The 13,957-nt window shown below is 38.8% G+C and overlaps 2 protein-coding genes across 7 annotated transcripts in view; one reads left to right on the top strand and one right to left on the bottom strand.

Moving 5' to 3' along the window:
* The window catches only part of NUF2 (NUF2 component of NDC80 kinetochore complex), a 33,442-nt gene extending 28,348 nt beyond the window's left edge, over positions 1 to 5,094 (bottom strand). The window contains exons 1-3 of one of the 3 annotated variants that reach the window (XM_005539832.4): positions 4,982 to 5,094; positions 2,255 to 2,328; positions 637 to 779 (exon numbers count right to left, since the gene is read on the bottom strand). In XM_005539832.4, coding sequence (XP_005539889.1) covers positions 637 to 759 — 123 coding nt within the window. In that variant the 5' untranslated portion in view covers positions 760 to 779; positions 2,255 to 2,328; positions 4,982 to 5,094. Of the gene's footprint in view, positions 1 to 636; positions 780 to 2,254; positions 2,329 to 4,839 lie in introns of all 3 variants that reach the window. The other 2 variants (XM_005539831.4, XM_005539830.4) reach the window with 2 other exon arrangements.
* Positions 4,843 to 13,957, top strand: part of LOC135972020 (uncharacterized) — a 54,616-nt gene continuing 45,501 nt past the window's right edge. The window contains exons 1-3 of one of the 4 annotated variants that reach the window (XM_074000673.1): positions 4,843 to 5,429; positions 5,839 to 5,909; positions 7,762 to 7,875. In XM_074000673.1, the coding sequence (XP_073856774.1) occupies positions 4,934 to 5,311 (378 nt within the window). In that variant the 5' untranslated portion in view covers positions 4,843 to 4,933 and the 3' untranslated portion in view covers positions 5,312 to 5,429; positions 5,839 to 5,909; positions 7,762 to 7,875. Of the gene's footprint in view, positions 5,430 to 5,727; positions 5,910 to 7,761; positions 7,876 to 13,957 lie in introns of those variants that run through there. The other 3 variants (XM_074000592.1, XM_074000631.1, XM_074000558.1) reach the window with 3 other exon arrangements.

Below are 13,957 nucleotides of genomic sequence, written 5' to 3'. Positions count from 1 at the left end.
ATTTTCAAGAATCAAAGGGGGTAGCGATGTCAGAAAGTTTGAGTTCTACATCATTAAACCAGATTTTACTATGTTATCACTTCAAGTCCAACACAAGAAACTGGAAGGAGACTTTGGGATTTTCTGTGACACATAAATAGTTCATTTTGTATTTAATAACTAAAGATAGGAAAAACAGTACCTGTCAAAACAAGTCAATTCCCCCTGGGGCATAATGCATGAAAATTAATCTGTAAGCTTCCAAAGAGGATTATTTCTAAGCATTTTTTTGTGGTTGAAAACCACTTGGAATAAGTTCCTTCAACCCCTACCAATAAATGATACTCTCAGACCACCATTCCAATAATAATAAAAAATTGAATATACTTTAATATGCTTTAGAAGCTGGTTTTCTTTTTTTTTTTTTTTTAAAGAAAATGACTATATTAAAGAGTTGAATCCTAATGGGAATGTAGAAGTCACCACACATATAAACTTGGTGTTATTTTTAAATTACACTAGGTGAGAGATTCTCTCTCGATGAAAATGGTCTCTATCAAATAGGAGGGCATATCCCTTTCTTGCCACACTATAGACCTAGTAGCTTACTTTTTTCTTAAATACCATTATCCACATGCAAACATAACCACCTTTTACCTTTGGATTTGGATAAAGATCATTCTTGGTGAGGTTTTTACCATCAGCTCCTGTTAAGATCTTATTGCGAATATGAATCACAATCTCAGCTACATTGTATCTGGGGAAAGACAAAGTTTCCATCTTGGAAGTTTCCTGTTAATCTGAAGGACGAAAAAAATATTAGAAATATCACATAATCAGTAGCTCTCATTATCTGGAAACTAATAAATATTAGGACAAAATGAAAGAGCCAAAGTTGAACTATTCATAGTAGTGTTAACTATCATCAAATATCTTAGTAAAATAAAGACAAATATTTATCTATGTATCCTAAAATTACTTTTATTCTAAGGTGACACAGTTATTTTCTACTAATTTTCCTAGTGTTGTTCTCTTTTGTAGGAAGAGAAAAACACATTTAGGAAGGAGGACTTTGGTTGAATACATAGATGGGAACCATGTGCTTTTCTTTTACATGTGAGGGCCAAGGAGCTTAACAAGACCAATCCTAATAATTAATTCTCAAAGCAAGGCATATAGGCAACATTATCAGCAGAAGCCATATATAAACAACAATAATATAGAGCATAAAAAATTGTATTCAGTTTTGACATCCTATTCAATACATATATAGTGAGATGGCTAATCAGGTTGTAGATGCAAACAGAAGAGAGAAAAACAACTGAATAAGAATAGATTATATAATTGGTAGCAATTCCTATCACCAGAGTGAGAACTTCAAGAAAACGAAAAACCATATCTCCTAATGTCTTCATGTAGTGAGTTATTCCTATCTGTGTCCCCCTAGAGTAGTAGTTCTCTAACTTTATCCTCAAGGGCACATCTGGCAACGGCTGGAGACATTTTTGGTTGTCAGCACAGGAGTGTGGGTGCCACTAGAATCTAGTGGGTAAAGACCAGGGATGCTGCCAAACGTCCTGTGATGTATAGGGTGGCCCCCACAGCAAAGAATTATCCAGTTCTAAAGGTCAATAAATGCTGATGTTAAAAAACCTTGTACCTGTAATCTCAGCACTTTGAGGGGGACCAAAGCAGGTGGATCGCTTGAGCCCAGGAGTTTAAGACCAGCCTGGGCAACATGATGAAACCCTATCTCTACAAAAAACCTAAAAATTAGTCAGGCATGGTGGCCTATGCCTATAGTCCCAGCTACTTGGGAGGCTGAGGTGGGAGGATCACTTGAGACTGGGAAGTAGAGGTTGCAGTGAGCAGAGATTGCACCACTGCACTCCAACCCGGGTGATAGAGACCCTGTGTCGAAAAGGGAAGGGAAGGGAAGGGGAGGGGAGGGGAGGGGTGGGGAAGGGGAGGGGAGGGGAGGGGTGGGGGAGGGGAGGGGAGGGTGGGGGAGGGGAGGGGAGAGGGGAGGGGAGGGGGGAGGGGAGGGGAGGGGAGGGGAGGGGAGGACAGGGAAGGGGAGGAAAGGGAAGGGAAGGGGAGGGGAGGGAAGGGAAGGGGAGGGGAGGGAAGGGGAGGGGGCAGGTGAGGGGAGGGAAGGGGAGGGAAGGGGAGGGAAGTGAAGGGAGGAAGAAAGAAAGAAAGAGAGAAAGAAAGAAAGAAAACCTTGTCCTAGAGCCTTGCATTTAACCCTGTTATGATACTAGTTGCAACGTACCAAAACTATGTTTAAAGAACTCTGACACTACATTGTGAGATTCCAGGATCTTTTCATTTTCTTCGTATCTCTCCCTGTAACCACAAAAATAGCAGTAGTAACAGCAAGAGGGAAATGAGCAGCAATAGCAGCCACTGCTCAGCCACTCCCTTAAATACCTGTTGTGTTACCTTCAGATCCCCTACTCTCCAGTGAAGCAAAATGATCTTAGAGACCCAATGTGAATATATTCAATTTTGCAAATACATTGAAATGGCCCACAATTCTGAGAATCTATTTCTTTAGGCTCCTAATGTTTTTCAGAATTTTAGGGTTAAAAACGGGAGCTTTGGCAACTTGCCTAACCTCTAATAAATGGAAGCCATTTTAAATAATGATTAACAAATAACTTCCCAATTCAGTTTGAACATGTGACATCATCACAGAATTCACTCTCAATGCAACTTTTTCCCACTTTATTATGATTCCAAATTAAATAACTCTTCCTTACAGTGTGTGGAAATATGTTTTGTTGTAATTTTACCTCTCGGTCCAGTCACTGCAACTAAATAGAATATATTAATCTCTGTTTACATGACACCATTTTCAAAAATGTGAAGAAAGCTATTACACCTCTGCTAAGCCCTCCCTTTTTTAAAGTAAGTATAATTTGTTTATGTTTGGCTATATGTAACTTTAAAATACTCCTTATAACGACATTGTTTTAGAAACTACTATCTTATTCATCTTCCTGTAACACACACTATTTTGTAAATGTCTTCTTAAAATGTAGTGCCCAAACTGAATACGACATGGTCTGTCTAGGGCACAGTATTAATGGCCTCTGCTGTAGCACTTGTTGATCAACTGAAACTCCAAGAACTTCACCATGACCATCTTGTATCAAGACGGCTTCTCCCTGTTCTTTTTTTTCCCTCTTTTCCTCTTTTTTGGTCACATCTGCTGGGTCACTTGTGTTCTTGTTGTATAAACTGATCATTTGAACCTTAAGCAAGAATTTGGACTTTCTACCATTAAATTTCATGATTGCAAGCTTTCCTGTTAGAGCTAGGACCTTTTGTCTAATTTTTTTTTTCTTTGAGGCAGGGTCTCAGTTTGTCACCCAAGCTGGAGTGCAGTGTGGCACAATGACAGCTCACTGCAGCCTCGATCTCCCAGGTTCTAGCTATCCTCCTGCCTCAGCCTCCCAAGTAGCCAGGACTACAGCAGGCACACACCACCACGCCCTGTTAATTTGCGTGTGTGTGGAGATGGGGTCTATGTTGCCCCGTCTAGTCTTGAACTCCTGGGCTCAAGTGATCCTCCCACCTCAACCTCCCAAAGTGCTGGGATACAAGCATGAGCTACCTTGCCAGGCCATAGAGCTGGGATCTTTTGGATTCTGATGCATCACATATCAGATGTCCCCTTTGGCATAAATATGCATTCTACATTTTCATGTAAGTCATAGACTTAGAGGTTGTTTATAAAAGGACTGGACCAAAGAAAGACTTCAGAAAAAGTCACTTTTCCAAAGAACCTGCATCTGAATTACAGAATATTGCAATAGAAAGCATAGGTGTAAAGTATCTTCAAAATTATTATCACTCGTTCCTCTCTTCTCTAATATTTGGCACTCTACTATCAGATTAATCCTTATAAAAAACACTTAATGCATCATATAATATTTGTACGAAAATACTTCAATTACCTTACCCACATCAAATTCAAATTTTTCTGCTAGGCTTCCAAAACCTTTAATAATTGAATGAAATTTGTGCTCCAAGTTAGTCTCCTAACTTTCCCAAACTTCCAGTATTTCCTTTTGGAACCTCCTCCAATATCCAAATTCTATCATTCTTTCGGAGTACCATTTCAGTTACAATTTATTCATTAACGAGAGATGAAGAAAGACACTTTCCAACTACACAGTTTGAGCTCCTGGGTGGGATAAAGTATATAAATGACTTCATATATACGCAGTAATACTCTGTCTAACGAGTAGCAGAGATTAACTGCTAATTATTCCTCTGGTTTCTCACTTACTTGCAGCACCACGATGCTGAGCAGAGTAGATACTAAAAGTATTATCAGTTAAATTTTACACACTTTGTTTTGTTAAAATAAACTATTTGTGGACATCACAGTTCCAGGAGGCAGAGATTAAACAAAAATAAACAGAAATGACTCCCAACTTCAATGAATTAAGTAAAACGTTCCTTGAACTTTAAAAAGGGGAAAAAAAAAATGATAGCGTTACGCATGCGTAGTGCTATATATACGCTGCTCTCTTCCTTTGAATTTTGAACGTGCATTGAAAGTGATATTTTTGTCCTTTCATTCATGGTTTTGGATTTGGTTAAGAAACGTTTGGCAACGGAGATGTGTAAAAAGCTGACAAGCATCTGCAGCCAAAGAAGCCACATCACCACCTCCTTTCCAAAAATCACACATAAATGTATGCCTAAGTTGAACAATTTCAGCTCAAGCTCGTCTTCTTTGGTCTATGCTGCACCAGAAAACACCCATTAGTTTCTTAGGAACTGAACTCTGGTTGTTTCTGGGACTAAAATCAAATAAAAAGTAACGATGGGCCCGCCCCTCACCTCCCAGGCGCTAGTTTCTTCCGCCTCCTCCCACCGCTGAGCACAACAAAAACACCGCCAAGCCCTGCGTCCCGACACCTGCCCGCGCCTTGGGATGGCGAAGGTGTCCGCAGGCTTCCTTCCTCCGTCCTCTCGCGCTCACCTACAGTGCCGGCCGCCGACAGGAAGGCGGCGAGTTCGAGGAGCAGCTACAAGCAAAGTAAAAAATCAGCAAACGTCGACCGTTGTCACTTTTCAAACTTGCCGCCTCCTACTGGAAGTCCCGCCTCGTTCCGGCAAGCCCACGTCCAACCGCGACGGATGCCGGTTGGGCTCAAGAGCCGCCAGGCAGGTGGGGCTGGAGTTGTCATGGAATGGGCAGGGCGCAGCGCGGAACCATTGCTCGCGGAGCTGGCGCCGAGTCGGAACCTCGGACTGCGGGAAGTGGAAGCGCCGGGGTTTCGGGGAAGAGACCGGGGTTGAGCATTTATAGCCCAGCTTAGCGTGACTTCCGCCGGCGTTGAGCGCGTTTTCTGGGTCCGAGTTGAAGGGCAAAAACCAAGTGGAGGAAACTTCACTAAGTTCAGGGTGACAAGGGAGGAAGTGCAGAGGTAATTTATAGAATTCCAGAGTAATAATAATTTGTTGAACATTGATTATGTGCCGGGTTCTGTTAGATGTTTATCAGCATCATCTCATTTAGATTTCATTAAAGGGGAGAAAAGGGAGAGTGGAGAGATACTATCATCCCCTCAGGTGAGGGCTCTGAATCAGAGAATGCAGTTATCTGCGCACAAGTAGCATAGCTTCCATGTGAACACACATCCTCTGACTCTGTGCTCATAAGCACGACTTCAAGAGGTGGAAGGAACGTAACATTCATCTGGTCAAATCCTCTCGCTTTTACAGATAAGAAAACTGGACTCAGTGAGAAGTGATTTGTTAGAAGTTATACAGTAGGTGGTACTGTCTAAAGTAGAAACCAGGTCTCGTGATTTTAGCTTCTCCCTCTTCGATCAGCCCTCAGGAGGAGCCAGGAACATCAGGTGCTTTCCACCACTGAACTGTTCCCCAAACTTCAACATTCCTGAGTGAGTTGCATTCTTCAGATAAGGGGCCCTGAAATCTGTATTTTTTTACATGGTATTTTGTTTGTTTTGGCAAGAATGGAAACACTGCACTTAATACAAGTTAGGAAACCACGGCAGGCCTAGTTATCAGGGGAGAAAGCCATTAAGTTTTATTGAGGTTTGGGACACGAGAGGACATAATAGAACTTGTATCTGGTCACAGGGTATAGCATCATCTGGTGACAGTCGTGTGTTGGATGGGGAACCTGAACTGAATTATGTGAAAAAAGTGCTAGAAAGCTTGTGTTGAATGTAGACAAATACCGGTGCTTTGTCCTGTGGGTTGAAGGACCAAACCTGATAGTGAAGTCTATACCAATTTTAAATAAAAATACATTTCATATTCATTAGTTCAGGGCTTTTATCTTTCAATGTCTATTTACTGATGTAAGTCTCAAAGTCGGAATCTAGTAAGACTCAAAAGGAGGTTAAGAAAATAGATTTTTAAAAAATATTAGAGTCAGTGAGGAAAGCAGAAAAAAGAGACCTGTCTTATTGACACTTGCCAAATCAAATTGATTACTTATACGTGCATAACTTCCACCAAATCATATGTCCTTAGAGGCAGGGAAGGGAACCATAGTGTAGTGACTGAGAGCACATCTCTACGGTCAGAGGGAGCTGGATTGAAATCCCTGATTACACCATTTACTACCCAGGTGGACTTAGGCGAGCTATTTAACCTAACTGAGCTGGTTTCTGCATCTTTAAAATAGGGATAACAGTTCTACTTTATAGGGTATCATGAAGATTAAGTGAATTAGTTCCCGTAGAGTGCTTAATTAAGTGCTTGGCAAAATTATGAGTACTTGATAAATATTAGCTGTTATTTTGACTGTTATTATTTATACATGGTCCCTAGTAAAATATCTTGCAAGTGGCAAGTGCTTAACAAATGTCTAAGTTGTTGTTGAGAATCGAGACAAAAAAACCAAGCGATTTATGTGAAAGCCAAGATTAGAATGGAACTTGGAGAAAGAGAAAAATGAGGCAAAGGAAGAAAAGAGCAAGATGACGATTTTGTTGTATCGACAATAAATATTGTTTATTTGGGGGTTAATATTACTATTGATGTGATAAATAGTTATATTAGAAGTACATTATTTGTTTAAAAAATGAGTGTTTATTCAAATTAATTAAATAGAAGGTTAAATCTGACTTTTAAAAACTTTTCATTGCCTGATACTGGTCAGTGTAAGATAGAAGGTAGAACATCAGAATTCTCACCCTAGACATTAGTCTAAGAGTTTTGTTATCACCTATAAAAACACTGACAATTGCAGAAAACTTCAGTGTTCTTTATGATTGTAGCATCATAATTTTATACCCTCACATGTGCTACATTTGCCCTTCTATTTCATTTTCCCTGTCAGCCCTCCTGCTAATACCTCCCTTCACAGCCTAGTCTACATGGTTTATCAGCATCCAAACTTCCTGTGTCTGATGCCTCTGACCCAGGTGCCTGTCAAAATCTTGTCCCTGAATCTTGTCTATAAATCCTTAACTGGAAACACTGGAGAAAATGACACAAAGTGACATATGACAGATTGTCAGTCTCTATCTTCAGCTCTTTCCCGGATTCCTGACAAGCCCTTAATTTATCATCAGTAATTTCCCTTTCCTGTAACTTTCAGTGATTTCTCACAAACTTTACCCTTTCCTCATTCCTCTTCCCAGCCTAAATTCCTCTCTTTAATAGAAAGTGACCAGAGTAGTCTTAAAGGTATGTTTCAAGCACATAACACGTTCATATGCATCTGCAATTTGTTGTGTCTATTGCCTTTCTAATTTTAATTTCATGTTCCTTTTCTAGACTGCACTTTAAATTCTGGATGACAGACCTATCAGGACTGAGTGGACCTTTGAGTGACAAGATGGGGGGTGTTCCAAAGAGACCATGGCAGCCTGCACCTAGGACTTTATCTTTTTTTTTTTTTTTTTTTTTTTTTTTTTTTTTGGTTTGAGACGGAGTCTTGCTCTGTCGCCCAGGCTGGAGTGCAGTGGCCGGATCTCAGCTCACTGCAAGCTCCGCCTCCTGGGTTTACGCCATTCTCCTGCCTCAGCCTCCCGAGTAGCTGGGACTACAGGCGCCCGCCACCTCGCCCGGCTAGTTTTTTTGTATTTTTTACTAGAGACAGGGTTTCACCAAGTGGTGATGCTGTGATATCTAGTGCTTTAAACAAATCTCTTTTTTTAAGTGACAGGGTTTCCAAATTGTTATATCTACTTTGTTTAACAGATCAATAGGGACAAAAAGTTGATTCACTTGGTCTAATGTAGGAATAGGTGAAATACTGATTGGGTCCTACACTCTACTTGCCATCAGGCACCCATTCTTATGAATAGAGATTCCGTAGGGGCCACAGACAATCCCAATACTTTTTTCCCAGTTAATTGAGAAAATTAAAGCCATCATACAATATATAACTTCCTCCCTCTCCACTTCTGTCAATGCCACATATAGCCACCTGTCTTATTTGTCTGTCTCAGAAAATGTAACGTACTTCCTCCACTAATGTATGACCACTGTTTCTTGTTCTAGACCTCTTTTCTGCATTTGGTGTCATTGATCAAACCCTCCTTGAAACTCCTTTTGCATTTTTCCCATCTTTTTCTACCTGTCTCATGCTTCTTGGGGGTCTTTTTTTCCTCTGCCTACCCATTAAATAGTATTTCCCAAAGTTCCAACCTTGAGTTGTTTTCTGTCTGTGTCTTCCCTGTGAGGACTATCTACTCATTGTTTTAACCTATTTGCTCATGGATTCTAAAACTACTGCTATTCCTAACCTCTTCTTTGAAGTTCAGACATTTGGGAGGCTCATGAGCCCTTCAAACTCTTTTTGTCCTTTGCTTTCATTTGTACTCCCAATTCTATCTCATCTCACTGCCTCCAGCTGTAACTACTACCACCCCCACCTACACCACCAAATCCATCTTGTAAGTAGCAGCCAGAATGACCAGTCTCAAATGTAAATCTATTTCACTTGCCTCCTTAAATTTCTGATCTCCCTCCACGGTCACCTTCAAGATAGTCCACCTCCATGGCCTGGTGTGCTAGGGTCTTCATCATCTTGCCACTCTTTTCCTTCCCAGTCTTGTTTCCCTTTCCAGTACCATCTCCCATCCTACCCACTTCGCATTCATGAGGCTGCTTTACACCTGAGACCTTTCACATTCTTGTTGACTTTGTCTGGACTGTCTTTATTTTCTTTGGCTGACTCTTCTTTATCCTTACTAATTTTTTAGGGTTCTTCTAAGAAGCCTTTCCTTATTCCATAGTCTGAGTTAGTTGACTTTTCTCTGCTTTCTTGACATTCATGGATTCATTCAGAAAATATTCATTGAACCCTTATTTTATGCTAGATACTAAGCTAGATACTGGAAATGTAATAATGAAAAAGCAAATATGGCAATAACCAATCTAATAATTTCCTGACAGAGTTTACGTTCTCATAGGGAAAAAAATAAAAAAAATCAAAAAAAGGCAGTTCAGTCTTACTGGCTCCATGCTTGAGAATAGCTAGGAATTGAAAGGGTAAAAGACAAGTGTTCTAGATAGAGGCTAACAATGTTTATGAAGAAGAACACAGTCTAGGAACTGAGAGATTCTAGACAGGGGTGGAGAGGCAAATAGGGACCAGATCATGAAGAGCATTAGTGATGATGTAACAAACTTTGGACTCCTTCTTAAGGCTAATAGTACCTTTGAATGGTATCAACATGATTAGGTTAGTATTTAAATGATGAATCACTACTCTGAGAAAAAGAACTCAAAGGGTGGCAATACCAGCAAGAAGGAAACCAGTTAGGAGATAATTGTAGTAAACCAGGGAAAGAAAGATGGCAGTTTATACTGGGGCATTGCCAGTGTGGGTAGAAATAGATCTCAGAAGAATTTTAGGAAGTAGAAATGGCAAAACTTGGTGACTGGCTGAATTGTGAGGGCAGAAATGGGATAAATCAAGGACAGAGTTTCAACAAGCTTTAGTGAAGACAGGGACTACCCCATTTGCTGTCATGTATTCACAGCTTAGCACAAATCTTTATACGCTGGAGATGCTTGATAAGTACAAATGAAATTTTCTGGCTTGAGTACCCAGATAAATGGGATGCCAGTCTCTGATTTAGGTAACATAGAGGCAGACTCAGTTGGGAGGTAACTGGTGATTCAGTTTTGAACATGTCTAGCTTAACATGCCTGTGAAACATACCATGTCCAGATACACGGCAATTGGATGAATGATTCTGAAACTCAAGAAGAGAGGTCTGAGATGGATTCTTTGCATACTTAAAAAAATAAAAGTTTATGTTATATTGAAATGATCTGTTTTGTGCCTGTCTCCACTATCACACAGGTCTGGTTCTTAATGACCTTTGATGTTCTAATGCCCAACGCCATGCCTGGTACAAACTGCACACCCAATCAGTGTTTGTTGTTGAACTGAACTCCTTTTGAGACATGATGCATCTAACAAAGTAATAGTAGTAGCTTCTGAGGAGGGAATCTAGCAGGTCAGAGTGAAAAAGAAATGTTCATTTTGTTGAATATATTTTAGTTCCTTTTGCCTTTTCCTCCAATGTATTTCTATTTCATGAGAAATAAAAAGATGACATAAAAAGTGTTCTAGTAGATTTATATGGACTTAATACCAAAAGCAATACTCCAACTATGTTCTAGTCACTATAGAGTAGAATATTAACATGTTATCTGATATTATATCATATTAGCTTTTTTTTTTTTGAGACAGAGTCTCAGTCTGTTGCCCAGGTTGGTGTCATCATAGCTTACTGCAGCCTCAAACTCTTGTGCTGAAGCACCACATTACGTTATTGATTGGTTTACAAATTCTGTGGTTGTATTATTGATGCCATCATTCAATTCACTTATATGAATTAGGAATAGTAATAGCAAGAGGTAGTGAAATTATGAACACACATTTTATAGTAAGGGCATGAGACAGAAAATCTTTGAAACTATGTACTGTATTATCAGATATATACAAAATCTACAAAAGCAAACAAGTGCCATTGTTTTATGCCTGCGTAACATTTCATACAAGAGGAAATAATGATACATCTCTCCTATCGGCCAGCATTTCTGGCTTGCTGACATAGGTAGCAACATAGGTAGCATTTAATATTCAAAACCCTTTAATCACGAGTATCAGAAAGCACATCTTAACTGTAGTTATAAATGGAAAAGTAAAAATGCATAGTGCTTCTATATATTTTTGAGTTAGTATTGTAGTGTATAATTTTATATAAATGGTTGAGGCCATAGATATTTTGAAAGTACACATTAGTATTTAAAGAAAATAGTAAATTCTAGTAACACTTTTGAATATACAGCATATTCACTGGGTGGCGCTGTTGCATTAATGTTAACCTTACATATTTTGAAAGTTTTATTTTGTTTTCTTTTATATAAGTAAATTAGAGTGATAAACATTGAACAGAATGTTCTGGATAAAAAAAAAAATAGATTCTAAATTTATTGGCATTAGAATACATGTTTAGAGCCCAGGCTTAAGAAGAAAAATAGCATTGAATTCAAAATAGCTATCTGCTTTTTATTACCCTTTAATCATTACAAGCCTGTTAATCCACTTGACTTCTCAGCTGTGTTCATCTTTTTTAGTGGATTTGAGAACTGAGCTGTACATTTGTAATACAGTATCTTTGTTAAGGACTCACATGGAATTCTTAGTTTGGAACTATAAAGTACCTATTCTTTGCTAATTTGTGATGAACTCTAAATAAGATCTGAGGAAGCAAAAAGTTGCTATATTATACTCTAACCTCTCTAGTATCATTTTCCCAACTTTCCCAGCAAGTTCTATTATTTTAATATAGTTAGTATAGAGAATCTTAGGAATTATCAGCTGAAACAAATTAAATATTCTTCAAAATTTTTGTTTAATGTGACTTTTTAAAATTCAATTTTCTTTTGCAGAGATGGGGTCTCACTATGTTGGCCAGGCTGATCTTGAACTTCTGGCCTCAGGCAGTCCTCCTGTCTTGGCCTCCCAAAGTGCTGGAATTACAGGAATGAGCCAACTTACCCAGCCTAAATTCAATTTTTATATTCTGGATATTTTCAATATCCATATTACAATATCTAGTGCTATTTTTCAGTTATTTCAAAGGAGTTAATGAGATTCTCAGGAAAAATACTGATATTAATGTATTCTAATTTTTTTATTTGAATAGTTTTTGGAGTACAGGTAGTTTTTGGTTACATGATTGAGTACTTTATTAGTGATTTCTGAGATTTTATTGCACCTGTCACCCGAGCAGTGATTGTACTCTAATTTTTAAATTAGTCAGTTATAACACATTTTAGAAAGGTGTCTTAGTTCATTCAGGCTGCTTTAACAAGCTACCACAAACTGGGTACCTTATAAGCAACAGAAATGTATTTTTCACAGTTCTGGAGGCTAGAAAAATCAAGGCTCTGGCAGATTTGATATCTGGCGAGGGCTTGCTTTCTGGTTCATACATGACATCTAGCTGTGCCCTTGCATAATGAAAGGCATGAATGAGCTTTGTTGGACCTCTTTTTTAAGGGCACTAGTCCCATTCATGAAGGCTCCTGTCATGAATTAATCATTTCTCAGAGGCCCCACCTCCTAATACCACCTTGGGAGTTGGAATTTCAAAATACGAACTTTGGGGAGACACAAACATTCATGCCATAGCAGAAGGGGAATTTTTAAAAAGTGAAACCCATAATAACTCACAAATCAGAAAAGTTTGGGGATAAGTAGGTTTCTTTGTTGTTGTTGTTGTTGTTTTGTTTTGTTTCATTGGTGTTTTGTCACAGTTCTGGTGCCATGTTATTATTCTCATGAATTCTTTATGATAGTGATTTATATTGTCTAGAGTGAATTTTCTAATATGGACCCTTAGGAGAAAATCGCTTCTAAGTTCTCTACATCTTTTTCTAATTCTGTTTTCTCAAAAAGGGGTCTGAGTCTATGCATTTCTATATAAGTACCAAGTAATATTATCTCATTTCATCTTTAGTCTTTGGAAAAATCACCCGCCAGTTTTTCTTTACTCTTTATTAAGCAAATTCAACCTGGCAAACATAGGTTGACCATATATATTCAAAATTAATACCTGAATATTGTTCCTGGGACAATCTGTTAAGATAATTTACATTTATTCACCTTTTATACAATATTTTATAATAATGATAGTGCATATTTACAGAAGATGTACCAGGCGCCAGGTCTTCTCCATGTATTACCTTATTTAATTATCACAACAACTGCATGAAGTAGTTTTTCTTCCCATTCCATTTATAAACACACACACACACACACACACATATACACATATATCATATTTACTTTAAGAAGACTGGAACAACTAGCTCAAGGTCATATATCTAGGAAACCAGGAAGACAAAAGTTGAACCCCAGTAATTAATGTTAGAAGCTCTGTGCCTAGCTCCTCTACTGTGCTTCCTAATTTCAAACCCTTACACTGGAGGAGGCAGTGTTAATTTTTGTAATCTGTGCAGCAGACCCTTTTTATGTTCTACAGATTTTATCCCTGAATCCTTCTAGAAAGGATTATATGCCCGGATACCTACTATTCTACCACTTCCCTACAGTACAACACAAAATACATAGACCTGTGAAGGGTTCCTCAGTTCCGTGGGGAAGAATTTAGTTGATTGGATACTTTGAATTTCTTTGCTATGCTTTGTTGTTCAAGGGATTATGTGTCTCTCTCCCTCGATAAGCCTTTGGGTGGGTTGGCAGTCACACACAGACCTTCTAGGCCTTCAGAAATGTCTTACATATGTATTTTCTCATTCCTGACTCTTTTACATTCTTCTGGCAGCCTCTAGGGTCTCCCCTATCCCTTTCCTAGAACCTGTCACTCCAAAGAGAGAATAAAGTTCTCAGTTTTCTTCCTTTGTCTTAAACATTTCACAGTTTAGTGATTTGTTGATTGCTAGTTGCCTCTTGTTCCGTTCATTGACTAGGGCTCGTCTA

Source organism: Macaca fascicularis, chromosome 1 (genome assembly GCF_037993035.2).
Source record: "Macaca fascicularis isolate 582-1 chromosome 1, T2T-MFA8v1.1".
Classification (NCBI taxonomy): Eukaryota; Metazoa; Chordata; class Mammalia; order Primates; family Cercopithecidae; genus Macaca; species Macaca fascicularis.
Note: the sequence above shows the minus strand (reverse complement) of the source record. Positions and strands in the feature narration are given on the sequence as shown.